General features: G+C 39.7%; 1 protein-coding gene across 1 annotated transcript in view; it reads left to right on the plus strand.

The window, feature by feature from the left end:
- Positions 1-18,619, plus strand: part of LOC119722410 (sodium bicarbonate transporter-like protein 11) — a 58,413-nt gene that overhangs the window by 3,618 nt on the left and 36,176 nt on the right. Inside the window, exons 2-3 of the mRNA XM_038192516.1 lie at positions 2,050-2,257; positions 14,501-14,585. Coding sequence (XP_038048444.1) covers positions 2,050-2,257; positions 14,501-14,585 — 293 coding nt within the window. The remainder of the gene's footprint in view (positions 1-2,049; positions 2,258-14,500; positions 14,586-18,619) is intronic.

Below are 18,619 nucleotides of genomic sequence, written 5' to 3' on the forward strand. Positions count from 1 at the left end.
TTGTATGTTATGGACCAAGAAGTCCCGTTTCTTGCAAAATCCAATCCTCCCAGATGTTGCTTTATTGGGTTTTTTTCTCTTCAAATTTTCATCAGTGAGGAAGTAGTACATCTCCAAGTTACAGGGGTGGGGGGGGGGGGGGCAAGGAGGCTTCAAAAACCTTAGCTTTATATCTGGTTTGACTAATATTTTTCTTCAGTCAAAAATTCATAAGAATTCCTGCTCCGCTCAAACCCAAATAAAATGTTACTGACCTGGGACGAGAGAATTTGGTGTCCCCATAGTCTGTAAAGTCGCAGGACTGAGGTCATGCATCTAGGACCTGTAAGCCAAATCATGAGACATGGCCGAGATTTTGGAATCGTCCCCCCCCCCACCTTCCGCCCACGCCCACGCCCATACCTTCTGCCCCCGCCCACATTCCAGTTTGGCTAATAATAAATTTTTTTAGTGCTTATGTTATATATATTGCTTTCCAGCAAATTGTATACTCGTGGGTGTAGAGAGGCAACTGTAGTAAAGTGTCTTGCCCAAGAACACAAGCACCATGTTCCCCATCAGGGTTTCAACCCACGTACATTGTAACATGGTCGAACACTGTAACCATTGGACCACAGCGCTCCACGGTGATACTTCATGAATGTTTAACTTGTATCCCACCCCCCTCACACCAACTCATGCACCCAAGACTCTTAAATCATCCGCCAAGTTGTAGTCTGGCATCCCAGCCAGCTTCGCCGATATTCCCCATGTTACTCACCTGCCAACCCTCATCATGAACGGCTCGCTGAAATATTAAACAAACAGGCTTGTCAACTCCGGGCCTTCTTCCAAGGCATTTCAATATTGATGCTTAGGAATCTCTCGATCCCCCCTCTCCCCCCCCCCCCCCCCCCACCATTCCCAAAGAGATCCTCTCACTAGCCTGTCATCATATCGCCAATATTTTATGGTGAGAAGCCTTTCCCTTATTGTATGTAAACTCACAAGTGTATTATTTAGGTTTGTTGACACGATGTGTAATTGAAAATTGATGATGCGTGGCTAGGAGGCATCCAACAAATTGGGTTTTTAGGTTTTGACCGGATACTTGTAAAGTCTGCGGAATATTCGGTTATAAGGGGAGGGAAAGCAAATGAAAATAAATTTTGGGGGTGGGGGTTAAGTTTTGCTAAATTGAAAGTTAAAGGTAGAGAAGATCGTTTTGCAGCTATCCAAAAAGTACCGTAACTGACAAAATTATTGTTGAAAAGCTTACTTGGGTTAAAGATGGGGATGGCAATAAACTCCCTGTGAAATTATTCTTTCTGGCATGCTGTCATTTTGAAGACAACAATAAAAGAAGGCCGTTTCCTAAAAAAATTCAGTTAGTAGTTGGTTTGTAATTCAGCGAATCTGTGAATAGGTGCGTACAAGCTTTAATACGACGTACACCTGCACGCGGTCGCTATTGTTTGTCAGTTCAGTGTGTGACTTGACTTCAACTATGAAACGTAACATTAAATATTTTTTAAATGCGATTTTCTTTTTTTATTGAAGTAACGTGTAAACTTGTGCCTTAACTTCAAATCTGCTTGTACTGACCAGTGTAGTAATCTATTCCTTTGCTGCAGGCGATTCTTTAAAAATTAAACCTAATTTATATTTTTTGGAAAAAAAAAAGTGGCAATTTTTCCCCATATCTTTACTGGTTTGTAAGAACACTTCTGGTCTGGCCAGTATTTTTAGCCACTAAACAGTCCTTTAAATATTTTGAATAATTTAATTTCTTTCTGGTTATGAAACCAAGGATTCCTCATAAGTGCCCTGTAGGCACTGTAGCTCAAAAGCTCGTAGAGAGAAAACAGTGAAAAGAAATTACAGTTTTTAGAGGTGGGAGGAAAACCCCAGCAGAATATTCCTGTTAAAAAAACCCACGTTATCAAGTAGGGACTGAAAACCCAATCAACATATTGGCCCAGGCAGGAATCGAACCCGGGCGAGCCAATTCTAACCGGAAAGTTTAACCTGCACTGAGTCAGAGTGTTCTTTTCTCTGTCAAACCACCAGCGGATCCCCATGAAGGACTTCAGCAACGAGGTCCGGGCCACTCTGGACGTGGACAACTTTGTCCTGCAGGCGTCCTTGCTCCTAGACATCACAGAGAACTCGGTGGAGTCCATCGTGGACCTGCTGGTGGAGAAGCTTCTGGAGGGAGACGAGAGGGAAGAGGTCATCACTAAGGAGGTCAAGTCAGCGCTCTTCAGCCATGACTCAGGTAAGAATGGAATGTTTTACGCTACTGGATTCGTACTCGAGTCGTTGTGACTAATGGTTTTTCCAATGTTTGAGATTCGTCTCGGCCATCCAGCCCGATCCCAGGCAGCACGAACAGCCTGATCGTGTTTAAGGCTGATGGCATTAAGGTCGTCTAAGATCTAGAGGTATGTGCGGCACAGGCCTCCTCCATGTCGGAAGTGCTCCGATGGAGCGTGGTAAACTTTGAGCAAAGTGTATTAAAAAAAAGAAAAAAAGAATCCAAAAAAATTATTTTCAAAAATAAACCACAAGGGGGCACTGACTATAATAATTTAGAAATGTATTCATTTATATTGCGCAAATTCCATATGAATATGTTCAAATGCGCATCACATACAGTTTGTAAGCTATACTCCAAACATGCTCAGAGAGGCCGCATTATGCAGCCGATCCAGGAACACCGGGGCAAGCCCCTTCTCTTTCAGGATAAGTGTCCTGGGTGTTTGATGTGCATTACACAACGCACAAGACAGTTTAACGTCTCATTGGAAAGAAGCGGGCTTGAAGGAGCCCAATCATGTCTCAGACAAGCAACCCATCCAACCACTGACCACAGTCAGTGGTGCTAATAACTTGGCAGTTATATACCACTAGCTCTTCCATTGAGCTACCGTACCTGATCGGTCAGAGTATCAAAAGCATCAAACAAATGAATTACTGATATTGATCCATGCTGTCAGAAGTTACCAGGGTTATATTAAAAGAAGCGATTTTTCTAGCTATCCATGGAATGCCATTGGAAGCTATTGGGCTGAGTGAGAATTACTGATTACACACACGCATTCAGATACAAATTAGATTTTAATCATTTGAGTCAATTCTGAAACATTATTTTTACTATCAGATATTGTGTTTTGAATATGAGGAACAAGTCAACTTTTTTTCCCCCTGAAATATTGATGGCGATTGTTGTCTGTTCCCCTTTGTAAGTGTTTGTTCATTCATGGAGGTGGGAAAACGTCCATGTATATGTTTCATTGTATTTAATAGGCATTCATCAGTTCATAGAACTGTAAATGATCAGTGGTGGTTAGCTAAATTTTGTGATCATTTTATTAAAATAGACATTCATGTAACTTGGGAATAGAGTATATCCAAAATAAGTGAAATTTTCTCAGTTATAGTCAATAACACGTACTTCATCCCCATGTTATTTTTATGAAATGGAGGAGCCACATATTTCTAAAAATATTTTTTTCTACTTTTCTATTTTTTCTCTCACCCTGTATGTACATGTACATTGATTTCATTATAAAAAAAAAAAAAAACCAAACAATTGACCTAAAAATAATGCCCATAAATTGGAGACAGCTTTTGTCATAACGTTGCTTTTTTTCATAAATCTATCTTTTCTTTATGATCTCTGGCCCGGATCCCCCAAAGATTAACTTTAAATGAAACATATCCTACTGAAACCAATACATGCCATCGTCGCACACCTTCAACAAAACAATCTGGTATCCTTGCCACAGGCAGCTGCACCACCAGAACTCTTCAGAAAAAAAGAAAAAAAAACTTACAGCAAGGATATTATGAGCATTCTTCCCAGTAGGGGTAAGCATATCCCCTGCATAGTTCAGATTTCACGAGTGCTTACAGATTTAGGCCGTAATTTTTTTTTTTTTAAGAAGGACACATTTTTTTCTTCATCATCCCTCCAGTTGCTCAATCCAATCTGTCATCTCTAGAGGTCTTGGAATTGTTAACGCCAAAATGATTTGCAAATATTTTTTTTTAAGACGGACATAATTTTTCTGACTGTCTTGTCTTTTTTGTTAAATATATATTCCCGTTAGTTTAAAGGCCATGAACATTTTTTCAGTTTAACAAGATGAAGTGTGGAAAGTCTGTCAAGGAATATCCGTTTCTGTTTTCGTTTCTTCTTCGGTGTAGCATGCTCTATGAAAAGAAGTCTTCCTAAGGCTGTGTAGGATATCCGAATATCAGAATATTTGATCACCCAGCGAGAATAGTATTTTACCAAACAGAATATTCGGGGAAAAAATGTGAGCTGTCGTGAGAAGATGCCAAAAAATGTGTATGATGTAATTTTATTTGTATAAGTAGAGAGTATGTATTATTTGTCAAAAGCCGCAGTTTTCTGGACAGCCGTTTTACACACAAAATTTGAAAGCTTCCGTGAGAAATATTAGCCGTAATTTGCATGTTAAAAATCTTTCAAATACCATCTAGTCAACTATCTCAAAAATATACATCAAAACACTCATTATTTTCATAAAAAAGCTTTTACCTAAATATCAATGATTGATTATTTGAATATTTGTTCAAGTTCCAATATTCGAATACTACATTGTTCGAAAAAGCACAGCACAAACTCTCCCTTTTTTATGAATTAGCAACCTTCTTGATGACATTTGTTTGTTTTCATTGTACATTGTAGCTTATCTGATTTCAGTATAAAAATCATATCGCTTACAGTTAACCCCATCTCAGAATAAGTAGTCTAAGATTTTGGAATTTACACGTATTTTTTCAAAATTTGCCCAGAACTTCTGGAAATGAGTGGCTTCATGGTTAAGAGAAAACACACAGAATAATCTGCCATTCTGTGCTGGAAATGGTACCTCCGACTTGACAGTGATCCAAAGTAAAGCAGACAAGCTCCATGTCGCTGAGATCAATTAATTGCAGTCCGCAATCGCTGTAACGATCTTTCCCAAAGCAGATGAACCACGTCAAACCGTGGGGAGCCTGCTCCATCACTCGTCTGCCGAGAATTCTCGTCACCATGACAGCGTCCTCGAAAAAAAAGAAGAAGCGATATGACATCACAGTGTTGATGACGTCAGTGACGTTTACTTTTTTTATTCATTATTTTTTTTTGGAGGACTAGTGGGGTTATTCTCATCCCAAGTTCTGTGAAGCGATCGAGCTGAGATGATGCTAGCACATAGTCGTGAGTGACAAGCGAGCGATTACTTCTATCGGCCAGGTTTTTTTTTAACCAACGCGCGGGGCAGATGTACATGCACATGTATGTGCCTGCCTGACATTTTGATGTATGACTTCCTGTGTGTCTCTGATTGCAAAGCTTAGTCATTAGTGGACGCTTTCGCCAGCTGGCTTGAGAAAGAGGGGGGGGGGGGGATGTGCTTGCTATGTATCCCTCGCCCCTTTTTATTATATACATATAATTCCGGAAACCGGTTTGAACATGATGCCCGTTATCACATTAATGGATGTAACTGTCTATTTAGCAGTGACACTTTCCTGTAAATATTTCCGGGTGTTGTTGATAATAGTGTCCTCTGTTTAATGGATGATGTTGATATGGGATCTGGCAAGTGGAATTTTTTTACCGAGAACTCAATGGTGTTGTTTTGCGCACACGCGGTCAAAAACACTTGTAAGAACATTCTGGTATGAACATTGCAAGTGGATTCAATGCTGTGTTTATGTTTGCAGTAAAGTCTGTCTCGAGCCAATGTGGCCCATCAGGCCGGCGTTTGTCTCCGGTTTCAATAGCATGAAACGACTGAGAATATTTGTATTCCCCCTGGATGGGATGCTAGTCCATCGCAGGTTACTCCCAGCTAATGCTGGTACCCATTTATACTCCTGGGTGGAGAGAGGCAAGTGGGGATGAAGTGGCTTGCCCAAGGACACAACATATATATGGCCAGTGGCTGGATTCGAACCCCTGACCCTCTGACCATCTGATCACGAGTCACAAACCCTAATCGTTAAGCCACACTTTATGAAATTTCTACCACTCATTTTAATTATTGTTGGGAAATGCCTCTTCCAAAAAAAGAAAAACCTTCAAAATGTACCCAAAGTTTCAATTTGATTAATATTTATTCAGTCTTTTGCCGAAGAGCACAAAAAAACCCCAAACCAATGACAGGCAAAACAGCCGTGTGATTTTTGATCCTGTGTATACTGTTATGTAAATATGAAGGATTGCACCGTGCACGCGTACTGTCGCGGTTCTGCCTTACACCTGGCTTATTAAAGTGGTGTCTGTTTCTGGGTTAAGATTACCTGAAGCTGTCGCCCCTTTCTGGCGTATTGACGATAGGGCTTCGTCAGGCTGGCAGACTGAAGGGGGGAGGGGATGATCAGAGTCACAAGATCACATGACTTGCAGGTCCGACTGCGGTTATTGATCATATGAGGTTGGGGCTTGACTCGGTAATGCACACTGTGATCTAGTAGGGCCCACTTTAATGGTAGGGATCATTTGTCATTGTGCGGTTTGTTTTTCGTTTGAAGCAACAAAAGTGCTCAAAATCTAAAGACGGTGCTTATCAAGTAACCCGATGAAGTTTCAGCTCTGTGAATGCTGTTTATTCTGAGAAAACAATTTTCTAAGATCTCGGTTTCAATTCAAAAGTTGTTGAGTCGTGTTTTGAATTGCGCCCGAAATTGGCATCCGGGATGCATTCTCGTTCAGCTGATTCCAGCTATGTGATGTCACATACTTAACGTTTGCGTCGTGTCAACGCTTTTGCGCACCCGTTCATGGATTCGCCGAATTACAAACAACTAACGGTACTAGCAGAAAATTTCAAAAAACATCTTTGGAAATGGCCCTCTTTTAATATTTCTTTTCAAAATGACAGCATGCCAGAGGGAATAATTTCAAAGGGAGTTTAGTGCCATTACTATCTTTAAACAAGTACACCGTAAGCCTTTCAACAATAATTTGGCAGTTATTTTTTGGACAGCTGCAAATGATATCTTTACCAATGAGAGTATCCAGGACACGATATAGCAATGTGAACGATTTTGTGAAAATGTTATAATGAACTGTCCTTTTTACAGGTATCTGTAATTGTTTTGTACAGTGTAAAAGGTACATTGTACAGTGTGGAAGAATAGTTTCTCCATGTTTGGTTCACGTAAACTGTGGAAATATTGTATTTCTGTTGTTGTTTTGTTTTGAGGTGCTTAAAACCTCAGTGTGAATTTGTGAACCACAATACGTACCTCGGGCCGAAAATCCTGACATTATCACACCCAACACAGCCCTTGAATGCCCCGCAGATCAAATTGTACAAGTCATGCAAGCGAGAGCATTCTTCCCACCTCATGTTCGGAGTAGCTCAATAATAACACCGAAGCAGGGAGGGAAAAAAAAATAATTTTTGTCTTTCGGCTCCCATTGAATTATTTCTTCTCCCTTGAACTCGGCGAGTACCGCCCGGGGGGGTCGAGGGCAATAATTGGATTCCGGTGGTGGGAATTAAACAGGCTGCCCCACACGCAAATCATGTACAGGGGGCCGGGACACTGGCCCCACAGAATGTGTTTAAGTGGATTTTCCACGTCGTCGAACCGCAACATCAAGAAAGTATCACTGTCAGTGTCACCTTCGAGTGGAAATTCTGGTCACTTTTTAATGTACACTTTCCAATAGGCTTGGGCGACCCAATCACTTTTTGGGTCGTGCCCGATTCTATATAAGAATCGATTCCAATTTTCCCAGGCGAAAATGACATTGGAAAAACTATCTACAAGGAGTCTTATGTAAACAGCATTTAATTGATAAATCATAAATACTTAAGACCATTCCTATTGGTTGAGAGCCCCTCATGTGGCCGGTCTTAAACGGATGATAAAGACATGGCTGGCTGGTCTTACAATGTAAACACTTTTCCAGTGTCACATGAAATTTGGACTCCTAAAAATCCAGTGCCTCTTTTCGTTTTATTGGTTGAACGTTCACAATCCTTCGGCTCGGGTAATTATCAGCACCCAGACTCCAAGCGGTCTTAAACAGAGTGATTAAAACCTCCAAAGCACATTTTATTCCCTTATTAAATGTCATCAAGACCTCTCATTAATGTCTTTGTAGAACTATATACTTCGTAACATTTGATATACATGTACATGAAAATGAGGCAAGAGATATTTTACACAAAAGCCCTCTGATGGTGACGATATCATCTATAATTCCAACATCATACATTTGCAATGAGCGATTGCAGAGACCACAGATTGTTCAAAATCAGTGCGTGCTATGAGCCAAAGCCATACACACGACCATCGCTTCGGCTTTGCTCATAAATGCCGCCGAGCCGCGAACCATAAAACCCTCGCGACAATGTTTGTCTTTTCAAGTGGGGCGTAAAACACTCGGAGAAACCATAACAAGTCTGAAAACCCCCGCAATTCCCATTAGCTTAACTGTTTCTGTGAGGGGACATGTACCGATACCGACGATTAATAAATGGATTACTGTTGTAGTACAGTCCAGTCCGAGCCTGCCTCTTAAACGAAAACTCCGCTGGTCGGTTATTTTCTTAGGCCTGTAGCTGCGGAGGCTGTGGCGTCACCGCGCGGTGAGGTTATCTCGGCCCAAATGCATTCCAGCAGCTACGCCACATCGGGAAACCAGGTGATTTATTCATAGAGCCCGATCACACCCCGGAGGTGACTGCTAACACATCAAGCCCAGCCCCTTCATGCCCCCCACACCTCCTCTCCGTCTTCAATATCATTGGCATTAATCAAGGCACACATGCATGAAAAACAAAACGGGCATCGGTGCAGGCTAAAGACCTGGGCTCATTTCATACATGTAGCTCGGCTGTGCATTTAAAAAGGGGCTTAGCGCAGAAAAAAACTGGCTGAGCAAAAATAGACGCTTGCATGGCGAGTGTCTATGATATATGAGTGGAGATTATGCAAAACAAGCACCGTGTCTTGATTTCCAGATTCTGACCATTCGGTGGGCTCCTTCTATATCGCGTCTTCGGTAACCGAATGCTGTATGACAATACATGGCAGCTACCGGTATAAACCAGTCAACTGCTTTGGTCGAATTTCTGCTCTAAATGATGTCACAACTTCTAAAGGTGGATCTGATTGGCTAGAGCGCATGCTGGATATATCGGATGTTGTAGCCTGCTCTAAACACACCAAATATCTGACTTATGGCAACTGTGTCTGCTTTGTGTGCCTGCACTTACCTGCGTCGCTTGAAAATGATTGTCTGTCAGTAAAGAATCATACCGTACATTGCAGTGGCGTAAATCTGTGCCGGCGAATTGGGGGGGGGGGGGATGGGGATGACCAAAATCCTAAAATTGCCCTGCCGTGGAAATTCAAAAAGGGGGGGGGTGGGGGTGGGGGGGGGGGGGGCTGGACACCAGATTATACTAGGGACACTTCAGGATAAAGATGTACATGTATATCAATATGTATACTCATGCTTACATTTTTAAAGCTTTGGTACTTTGTTTCTCCACTTTCCAGTGCTATTGAATACATTTTAGTTGTTGGGACGTTTGAAAAATACCTCAAAATCTGCCCTTTTTTTCTCATCACAAAAAAGTGGGGGGATGATTCAATAGCCCATCCCCCCTGATCAAAAAGTGGGGGAGGGATATATACCCCCCATCCCCCCGGGTTTAACGCCCCTGGTACATTGGGCCTACACATGTGTGTGATTGACCACAAACCACAAGCACATTTTTTACGTCGGTCGTACCGGACACTAACTCTGCAATAATATTGCCCCGCATGAATTTCTTAACTGTTCCATTTATTTTTCAGTTTAGTTCAGGTTTTTCATAAGTTGGCTTAACCCAACCGACCCGACCCCAAAAAATGCAAATGCTAAACTAAAACCGACCTGACCCAACTGAAATGATGGAAAAACTGACCCGACCGACCCATAACCGACTTTGGGTCAGGTCGGGTCGAGTTGGTTTTTCGGGTCGGTTTTGGGTTTCGGGTTGGCTTTGCACAACATTAATACCATAGTACATGCATATTCACAGTTATTCAGAATTTCTGTTTCTCCTTACGAGTGAGGCTGCGAGGCAGGTGCATGTTATATCGATTGTTTCCACGGAGGGTGTCGTTCTAAAACGTCGTCTCCACTCAGATGTCTACACACGATGCGATGACGCGGTTATTTTGATTATCATTTGTGACAGGACGCTCAGTGTCAGCGCGATGTGTTGGTAATTGGTTTTACACTGTCTACATTATTAAAGGAGTTATGATACACTGCAAAGGAGTTATGATACACTGCAAAAAGTTTTTTTTGTATTTCCTTACGTTTATTTTTAATTTCATTGAATCATTTCATGGGCTACATAACTGTACGGTACTTTAAAGGCATAATGACAAATATATTGAAAGCATTGAATACATGCAGATGTTTAATTGAAATACGGTACAACATAATTTGCTTTCGTTGTAACTTTCAGAAATGTTTGCTGCAGTTTATTCGGCTTTCCATGACAAGTTATGGCCGTTCAAGTTCTCATTTATCGACATGTCAAACAAGTAAAATACTGAGAAAAGGCCTTTAATGTTTGGAGTTTGGTCTTCGTGAAGATGAACTATGCCAATTAGTTTTTCCTTAAAAAAAGGGGGGAAAAAACGATTTTGTTCCCTGATATTCATATTATTTCTTTAAAATACGTGTAATACATACCGGTACATGAATCAATTATTACAAATATCAAAAAATTGAAAAAATTGGCGAAACTTCACTCAATTTTTTTCTTCTCAACTTTTCCTCCTCTGTGGCCTGTGCCCAGTTCTGTCTCATTTTGCAAGAATGACTCACATTTCATGATATGTTTTCAGCAGTTTCATTTTTTGCATATTTGCAAATGGTGTCTATGATACCTTTAATCACTTCATGCCAAAGAAACCGGCAAGCCAACATCGGCCTGATCCGTAGAGACTTGATAAATCTTGTACCTTATCCGATCAAGGTTGATCAATTCCACACCAGATTGGTGTCCTAGAAATCTGGCATCTCTTACACTTCTTGTTTTTTATTAAGTTTATAACTGAAGTGAAGCACATTTTTGACCTGGATAAAATGAGATAACTAGAACGTCATAATTGCTTACAGACACATACCCCCAGACATCTGCGATATTTATCTTTGAAACATGGTGTGTGGGACTTTGAGTGCAGGGTGGAGGCATACGCATTTAGGCACACCATTTAGTCATGCTTATCCTAAATTAGAATATGTGTCATTCTATAAATGTAGAGTCCAAAGTTTGACATATTTCATGTTCCATTTACCTTGATACTTAGTAATTTGTCACTCAAGTAACATTATAGGAATGACTTCAAATGATATTTTTCATTTGTTGGGTAGTTTGCTATTCATAATCACTCTTCAAGGGCGACTGCATTAAAGGTAGAGCCGATCATTTGCAGCTATCCAAAAAGAAACTGAACAAATTATTGTTGAAAAGCTTGCTTGGTTTGCAGATAGCAATGCAGGCATGCTACTTTTCCTCAGATCAGCTGATCTCCTCTTTTTGTACTTCCCATGTGTGCCATTAAAAATTAAAAAAAAACTGCACAAAGTCTTGGACAGATTTGAATTTCCTCTTTTTTTGTGACTTCCCAGTTGCATGCCTGGTAATGGCACTAAACTCCCTGTGAAATTGTTCTTTCTGGCATGCTGTCATTTTGAAAAAACAACAACAGAAGACGGTGTTATTTCCAAAGATGTGTCAAGTGACACATTTTTGGAAATATCTGTGAATCCAGCCCCATACATTCTAATTTGTAGTTGGTTTGCAATTGGGCAAATCCATGAATGGGTGACAACCGACTGAATGAGAATCATGTCCCAAATGCTGATTTCAGAATTGTGTCACGAGAGGGCGAAATTCAAACTATGACCTGGCAACTTTACAATTGAAACAAGAACCAGAATATTGTCTAATGAGGCATGCAACTTTTCCTCGGATAAGCTGATTTCCTCGTTTTTCACTTCTCACTTATGGCATTCAAAACTGAAAAACACTGTATAAAGTCTTGTAAAGATTGGAGTTTCCTCGTTTTTTGTTTCTTCCAAGTTGCATGCCTGTGTCTTTAATGTTTGTTTTTTTTTTTTTTTTGTTTTTTTAAATAGGCCTGTACAGCATTCACAGAGCTAACATTCTTCAGCTTAGTTATTAAGCATCTGGTTTAAGATAGATTTTGAGAACAATTACAAAAACTTACCTATAAAAACATAAGTCCAATGTTTATTTTCGGAAAGTAACATTAGAGCAATGCTTACAGAATGTCAAACATACATGTACAAACAAGGATACAAGTAAATAGCGTTTGTAATCAAATACACCCCTCTCTGTTTCCTGCGTCGGCGCGCATCACTTTACAAATCACTCACATGTAAGTGTATGTGTCCATGCCCATGCATTCATCCATTTCGTGCAAATGAATCAAATGTCTCGCGTCTCGGGACCGGGACTCGGACTCCACCCCAGTGACTTGACTGCGATACTATTGTCTTGTTTACAGTTTGGATACATGTATGAGTCGCATTACATTCTCTCCCTCAGGCAAGTAGACAAAGTGCGAGAGGTGTAACACCAGCTTCAGATGAAATACTCTGATACAAACAAGAGAAAGATATCAAGGTTTTATGATATTTTATCAGGATTCCCTTTTGAAATCTTGAATATTAGTGGAAATCCTGATGTTTTCCCGTGAAAGTGTTTTTACCTAAAAACGTTTAGACCAAACGAAAAAGGTGTTTATTATTATGGGATATTGTGCCTTTGAGAGACATTCCCATTGGTTTGTGCACACATTTTTGTCCAACTTTAATGACACTTACCCCATTTTTCCCAAATCTTACCCCCACGAATTTTGATATATTTTTTTGTTTTGGGCCATGAGCAAGGGATCTAGCCTATTTGCAACAGAAAAAAATTTGCCTCTAAATAGGAGTTATTACATTAGGGGAAAAATTGAAATGTTTCCCTACTGTCCTTTATCTCCCAAAGGTATAACTTAAAAATGTCTCCTTAAGGGTACATAAACAGGAATTTAGGGTCGCCTTTATGCAACTTAATACAAACATATATCATGACCCTACATTGATCTGGGGCCTGTGGCGATCCTCAAATCCTCCGTCGATTATTTCATAAGTTTTCGTTTTTCACCAATGTCACTCCAGAGATTTTTAAGTGGCCTGAATGATCATCAATTCCGCCTTTCAAAAATCTGTTGACGTCCAAGGTTTCCCATACACTGCTACCCTGGAAGTATTGATTTCAATCCTGACTTCAATTTGATATTTGGTGTCATAACACTCATCGCCTTGGCCATGGGGGCGTTTGGGGAAAAACATGTTTACAGCCGAGACTAGCTCAGTAGCCTTTAATTCTTTGAGTTTTGACTGGAAAGCGTACCTTGTGATTTTTTTTGTCCGGACGCAGTTCACTGAGAGCAAAACTTTTTCACTAAAAAAAAAGTACTGAACTTTGAAGAAGATAATGATAATGAGTATTATGATGATAAATATATTATGGTGATGATGCGTTATTGAAATACATGAATAAATGAATAAATTATGCACATACAATCATGTCTCATAAATTTTTTATTGAGAACGTCACCCATAGTGAAAAAAAAAAAAAAAAATTACTTCAATGCTTGCACGTGAGCCAGAACTTTATGCTTAATAACAGCTTGACACTCTTGATGCAGTTTACATTACTATGCCCGTTACCTGCCATGGGAAAGCATTATACATCTCTCTTGCAAAACAGCCTTTGCAGGTGTTGCTTAGTGTTACAATTTGTCATTGTCTTTTAAAGGTATTAAATTGTACCGTACAACATTTGCTTTTGCTGTAATTTTCAGAAATGGATGGATAAGGTAGTAGTTTATAGAAAATATTGTTACACTGACCTGTTTAGAATTTTGTGTTCATAGATGCTTGAAAAACCACGAAAAAAATGCTGTCCTGTAGTCTGGTGCCTGACCCTACTTCAGACAAAACAGAGCAATTACTAGATGTCAGGGAACCAGACTAACTGGCTTGCACCTGTTCACAGATGTGTAACCGATTGGAAACAAAATGCGGACTAACAGAATTTGGTAAATTGGGGGCAGCATTTGAAAAAAATGTCCGTTTTCCAACGATGGTCAGCCGACCATTGTTGGAAATTGATACAAAAATTCTGATTTTCTTGAAAATGACAGCAAACCAGGTGGCATGATTTCACAGGATGCTTGAGACTATTATTGACTTGTAGTCAAGTAAGGTATTTCATAATAATATGATTTTTTATTTTTTTATTTTAGCAAATGTTAATATTACCTTTAATCAACAGAAATTGTGACTTCACCAGCACTGCATGCTCTGTGCTTTCAGGAAAACACTGCTTATGATGATAGCTTTTTTTAAAATAATGATTGACATACTTTTTTAAATTTTATGTTTGTCTTGCAGTTCACGTTCTAGCCAAGACAATACAGGGGACATCAGAGAGTCTGGGCGGAGGTTTTGACTATGACCAGTCCTGGATCTGTGCAATGTAAGTTATTCCATCAAAAAAGCATGAAGTTACTCGGCTTAAAACATACTTGTAGTTCCTGTTTCCCCTCAAATGCTGTGCTTGTTAAAAGTAGAGTCCATCATTTGCAGCTATCCAAAAAGTAACTGACAAAATTATTGTTCAAAAAGCTGACTTGATTTAAAGATAGTAATGGCAATAACCCCCCTGTGAAATTATTTTGAGGAAAACATTAAAAGAAGGCCATTTCCAAAGATGTGTCAAGTGACGCATTTTTGGAAATTTCCATTAGTAGTTGGTTTCTTAATGTGGCGAATCCGTGAATGGATGGGCGCAAGCATTGACACGACGCACCCAGGTGAGGTTGCTATTATTCATCCGTTCAGTGCATGACATCGCGTAGCTGCAATCGGCTGAATGAGAATGTGTCACGGATGCTGATTTCGGGCGCAATTAAAAATATGACTCGGCATCGTTTGAATTGAAATCGAGATGCTTTACTGAGCTAAGCACCATGAGCGCACCATTCTCCAAATAAGGAGATGGTTACGACTACCCGTGAGAGTCACATACCATAACATAACTAGAGGGTGTTTAAAATTGTTGAACAAAATCGTAGGAAATTTGTAATGTTTGACTTGTTTTGACTTTTCGACTGAAAGGTACCGGTATTATACTAGGAATAAATATGTGCTTGGCCAGAGCTTATGTTCTTCACCTTCGTCTCGGACCATTATCAGCGTCCAGTCCCTGAGCAGGTCTTAAGCTTACTTGTTTAAAATGCGGCCAAGCATAATTGTTCCCTTATTTAAATCACGAGTAATCTTGATTAATACTGGTGTTATGATCTGAAATGCACTTGTGCATACCAATGAAAATGTATATTTCTGTGGTTGCTACTCAATCCTATCAGCCTTTGCCATTCACCCTGCTTTGTTTATCAGAATCCAACAATATTAAGGCGAGATGAACACTTATTCCCTGCAGAATCCACAACTGATCTTATTCAAGCAAAAAGCTGCCAAAAAAAAAAAAAAAAAAAAAAAATTCAATCAATGCATTCTTTTGTTGCGTTCAGCACAGCTGGAGTTGGATTAGCAAAAATTAAGTAATTGACATGAAAGAATCTAAGGCCAACATTTAAATTCCAAGTAAAGAAAAAAGAAAAAGTAAATAAGAAGCAAAAACATATCACATTTAGCACGAATTCATCACCGACCAAAATCCCCCCCAAAAGAATCCAGTACCGTGCCGTCTGACTGACCAGAAAGAGAAAAACAGATTCAAGCATGTGATCTCCCTCGGGGGAAAGTGGCATTATACAGCCAGCGATAAAAAAGATGACGAGACCTCAAGATTAGTTACTAGCCTGCGGGCGTTCAGGCCGCTTCATTCTTTCCCTCGTATTCCTTTCTCTTTCTGCCTCCTTCTTTTTCTTCTTCTCTTCTTTGCTTTCGTGGAGCGTTCCAGCACATTACGTTCCATTGATCGTGCTCTTGTTACTCGCTCGTGGACGGGGAAAGTATTCATCATGAAAAAAAAAATGGATACAACATGACAACAGTGGGGAATATCTGTTGGCTATCTCCCTAGTTGAAAAAGCTTTTTGGTTGATAAGAATATCTTAAGTCTTTATCAAATGCTCTGTTGTTTCCCAAAGAATTCACTTTATTCTAAAGTGAAAAATTCACTCCATCTTTCTTAAAGTAAAGAAGGGACAATTAAAGATCAAAAATATGAAATTTATTCAATTGAAAAAGCTTGAGAAAGCTTTTGGGTTGATAAGAATTTCTGAAACGTTTTTGAGGATGCTCTCTCATTTCCATATTGAGTAAAAATTAATTCAATTGAAAAGCTTTTTTTTGGTCGATAAGGGCAAAAAAAATTCTACTTCCGATTACATGGCATTCAAAAATAGGGTAGGTACATAGGGAATTTTTTTGGTGGCAAATTGTTTTGTACTGTACAACTATATGGAGGCATCTGCGTGTAGTCAAGGGTAAAAGGGAGTAATTGACGGTTTTGGGCATTTTTCCCCTAATTTTTCCCATAAACAAATTAGAGTAGGGGCTGTCAGAACAGGGTTGGTAGGGAAACTGGAAGCAGAACTATTTTTTTGGCCTAAGTCTCTTAAGAATGCTCCTTTTTTCAGAGAGTGAAAATGTAATCTACCGGGGTATTCAACTTAAGTGAAAAATCATTTTGTCCATCTGGAACTACATGTAGCAACAATATGATTACAAGAATGTAATTCATTCAATTGAAAAAGCGTGAGAAAGATTGTTGGTTGATAAGAATTTCTGAAGCATTTTTGAAGATCCTTGTTTATATTCAGAGCCTGAAAATGCACTATATTCCAGTACAAATTTACTAGGTCTGTTTGAAACTAGGAAGAGGATGATTATAAGAATGAAAATCATTCAAATGGGAAAGCTCGAGAGAGTTTTTTGGATTGATGAGAATTTCTGAAGTATTTTAAGGACGCTTTATTTTCTTTGATGATTCGTTGTTGTGTAAGCACATGGCAGTAAGCCAATGAGCAACCCTTTCTCGAGGGTGCATAGTTCCCCAATACTGACGTTCCCCGAAATCCTTACCATATACATTGTAACTCTAACCCCAACCCAAACCCTAACCCTAACCCTAATCCTAAGTATTTCGGAGAACATCGGTATTGGGGAACATAGGTATTGGGGAACATTGGGTAGACCTTCTTTCTCACCAATGTTTTCAATGAGCAAATTTTGGGTTCACAATTTGAACAGAAAACCTCTTAAACTGAACAGTGTCTTCCTGAAATGACATCACAGCAACGACACTCTCCAAGAAAACCAATCATATTCTTGTAGTCTTGTTCCCCGACCCCACTTAAGATGAAACAGAGCAAGTTATAGACTTTGGGAAGATCAGAGAATCAGTCTAGCAGGCTTGTAGTCTTGACAGGTGTGTAATCAATCGCAAAAAAAAAATGCAGACAAACTGAATATGAAAAATTAGGAGCACTTTTTGAGAAAAAAAACAACAGTTTTCTCCAACACTGGTCGGCTGACCAGCATTGGAAAAATACAGTTTTTCTTGAAAATGCCAGCACACCAGGAGCCACAACTTTACAGGATGCTTTAGACTGTCATTCCCTAACAATCCAGTAAGGTATTTCGTGATAACTTGATCATTTCATTTTGTGATGTTTGCAAATGTTGTATTTTCCCTTTGAATCACGACGCTGAAGTAATGAATGCATAAGGCCCAACCAAAAAAAAATATTCGGTCTCTGGTCAGACCAAAGTTCCGGAATTGACGCGGGGACGCGGCTTTTTTTTTTTTTTTTTTTTTTTTTTTTCTCTTTCTTCAAGCTTGGATTGTACAGACAAGGTGGGGTACTATTTTGTTTTTTTGGTGTCCTCATGTACATTGGTGTCCTCCATAATTTGCCTTAGTGCTCTCGATCATTTGCCTTGGTGCAATTTCCCATTCCTTGGTGCTCTTTGGTAAAAAAAAATTGAGGAGGTGCAGCAATAGAGGGCGCTGTTGGAGCTACCGCAGAACATTTTTGAAAAAAAAAAAAGATTGACGTGCATGATTAAAATCGACGCGCGCGCTGACCAGAGACCGACTTCTTTTTTTTTTGGCCTAACACTCACATTCGTCCTTGTGCACACCTGGACTTGTTGACAGCCAATGAGTGGTTGCGTGTCATGTTCTGTTTACATTAATTGAATGTCGGGGAACATCCACAAAGAAAATGCCCAACAAATCAAATTAATGAACTAAATTAAATTATACCTATCGATGACGAGGGAAAATGAATCAGTTTATTCAAGCAAAAAGCTAGGACGTACAAACATCTGCAGTTTGTCACGAAGTCTCATTATGCAATAAGAAAAGGATGCGAAAACAAAGATTCAAGGATGCGAAAGAAATGGTGTGGCATGGTATAAGCAGTCGTTTAGTTCTTGATTTATACATACGGAAATTGTATTTTTGACGAGTAATATAACAGCTGGGGGGGGGGGGGGGGAAGAAGGAATAAACAGCTTCTGCTTACTCAGAAAAAG

This window comes from Patiria miniata, unplaced genomic scaffold (assembly GCF_015706575.1).
Source record: "Patiria miniata isolate m_02_andy unplaced genomic scaffold, ASM1570657v1 HiC_scaffold_15, whole genome shotgun sequence".
Classification (NCBI taxonomy): Eukaryota; Metazoa; Echinodermata; class Asteroidea; order Valvatida; family Asterinidae; genus Patiria; species Patiria miniata.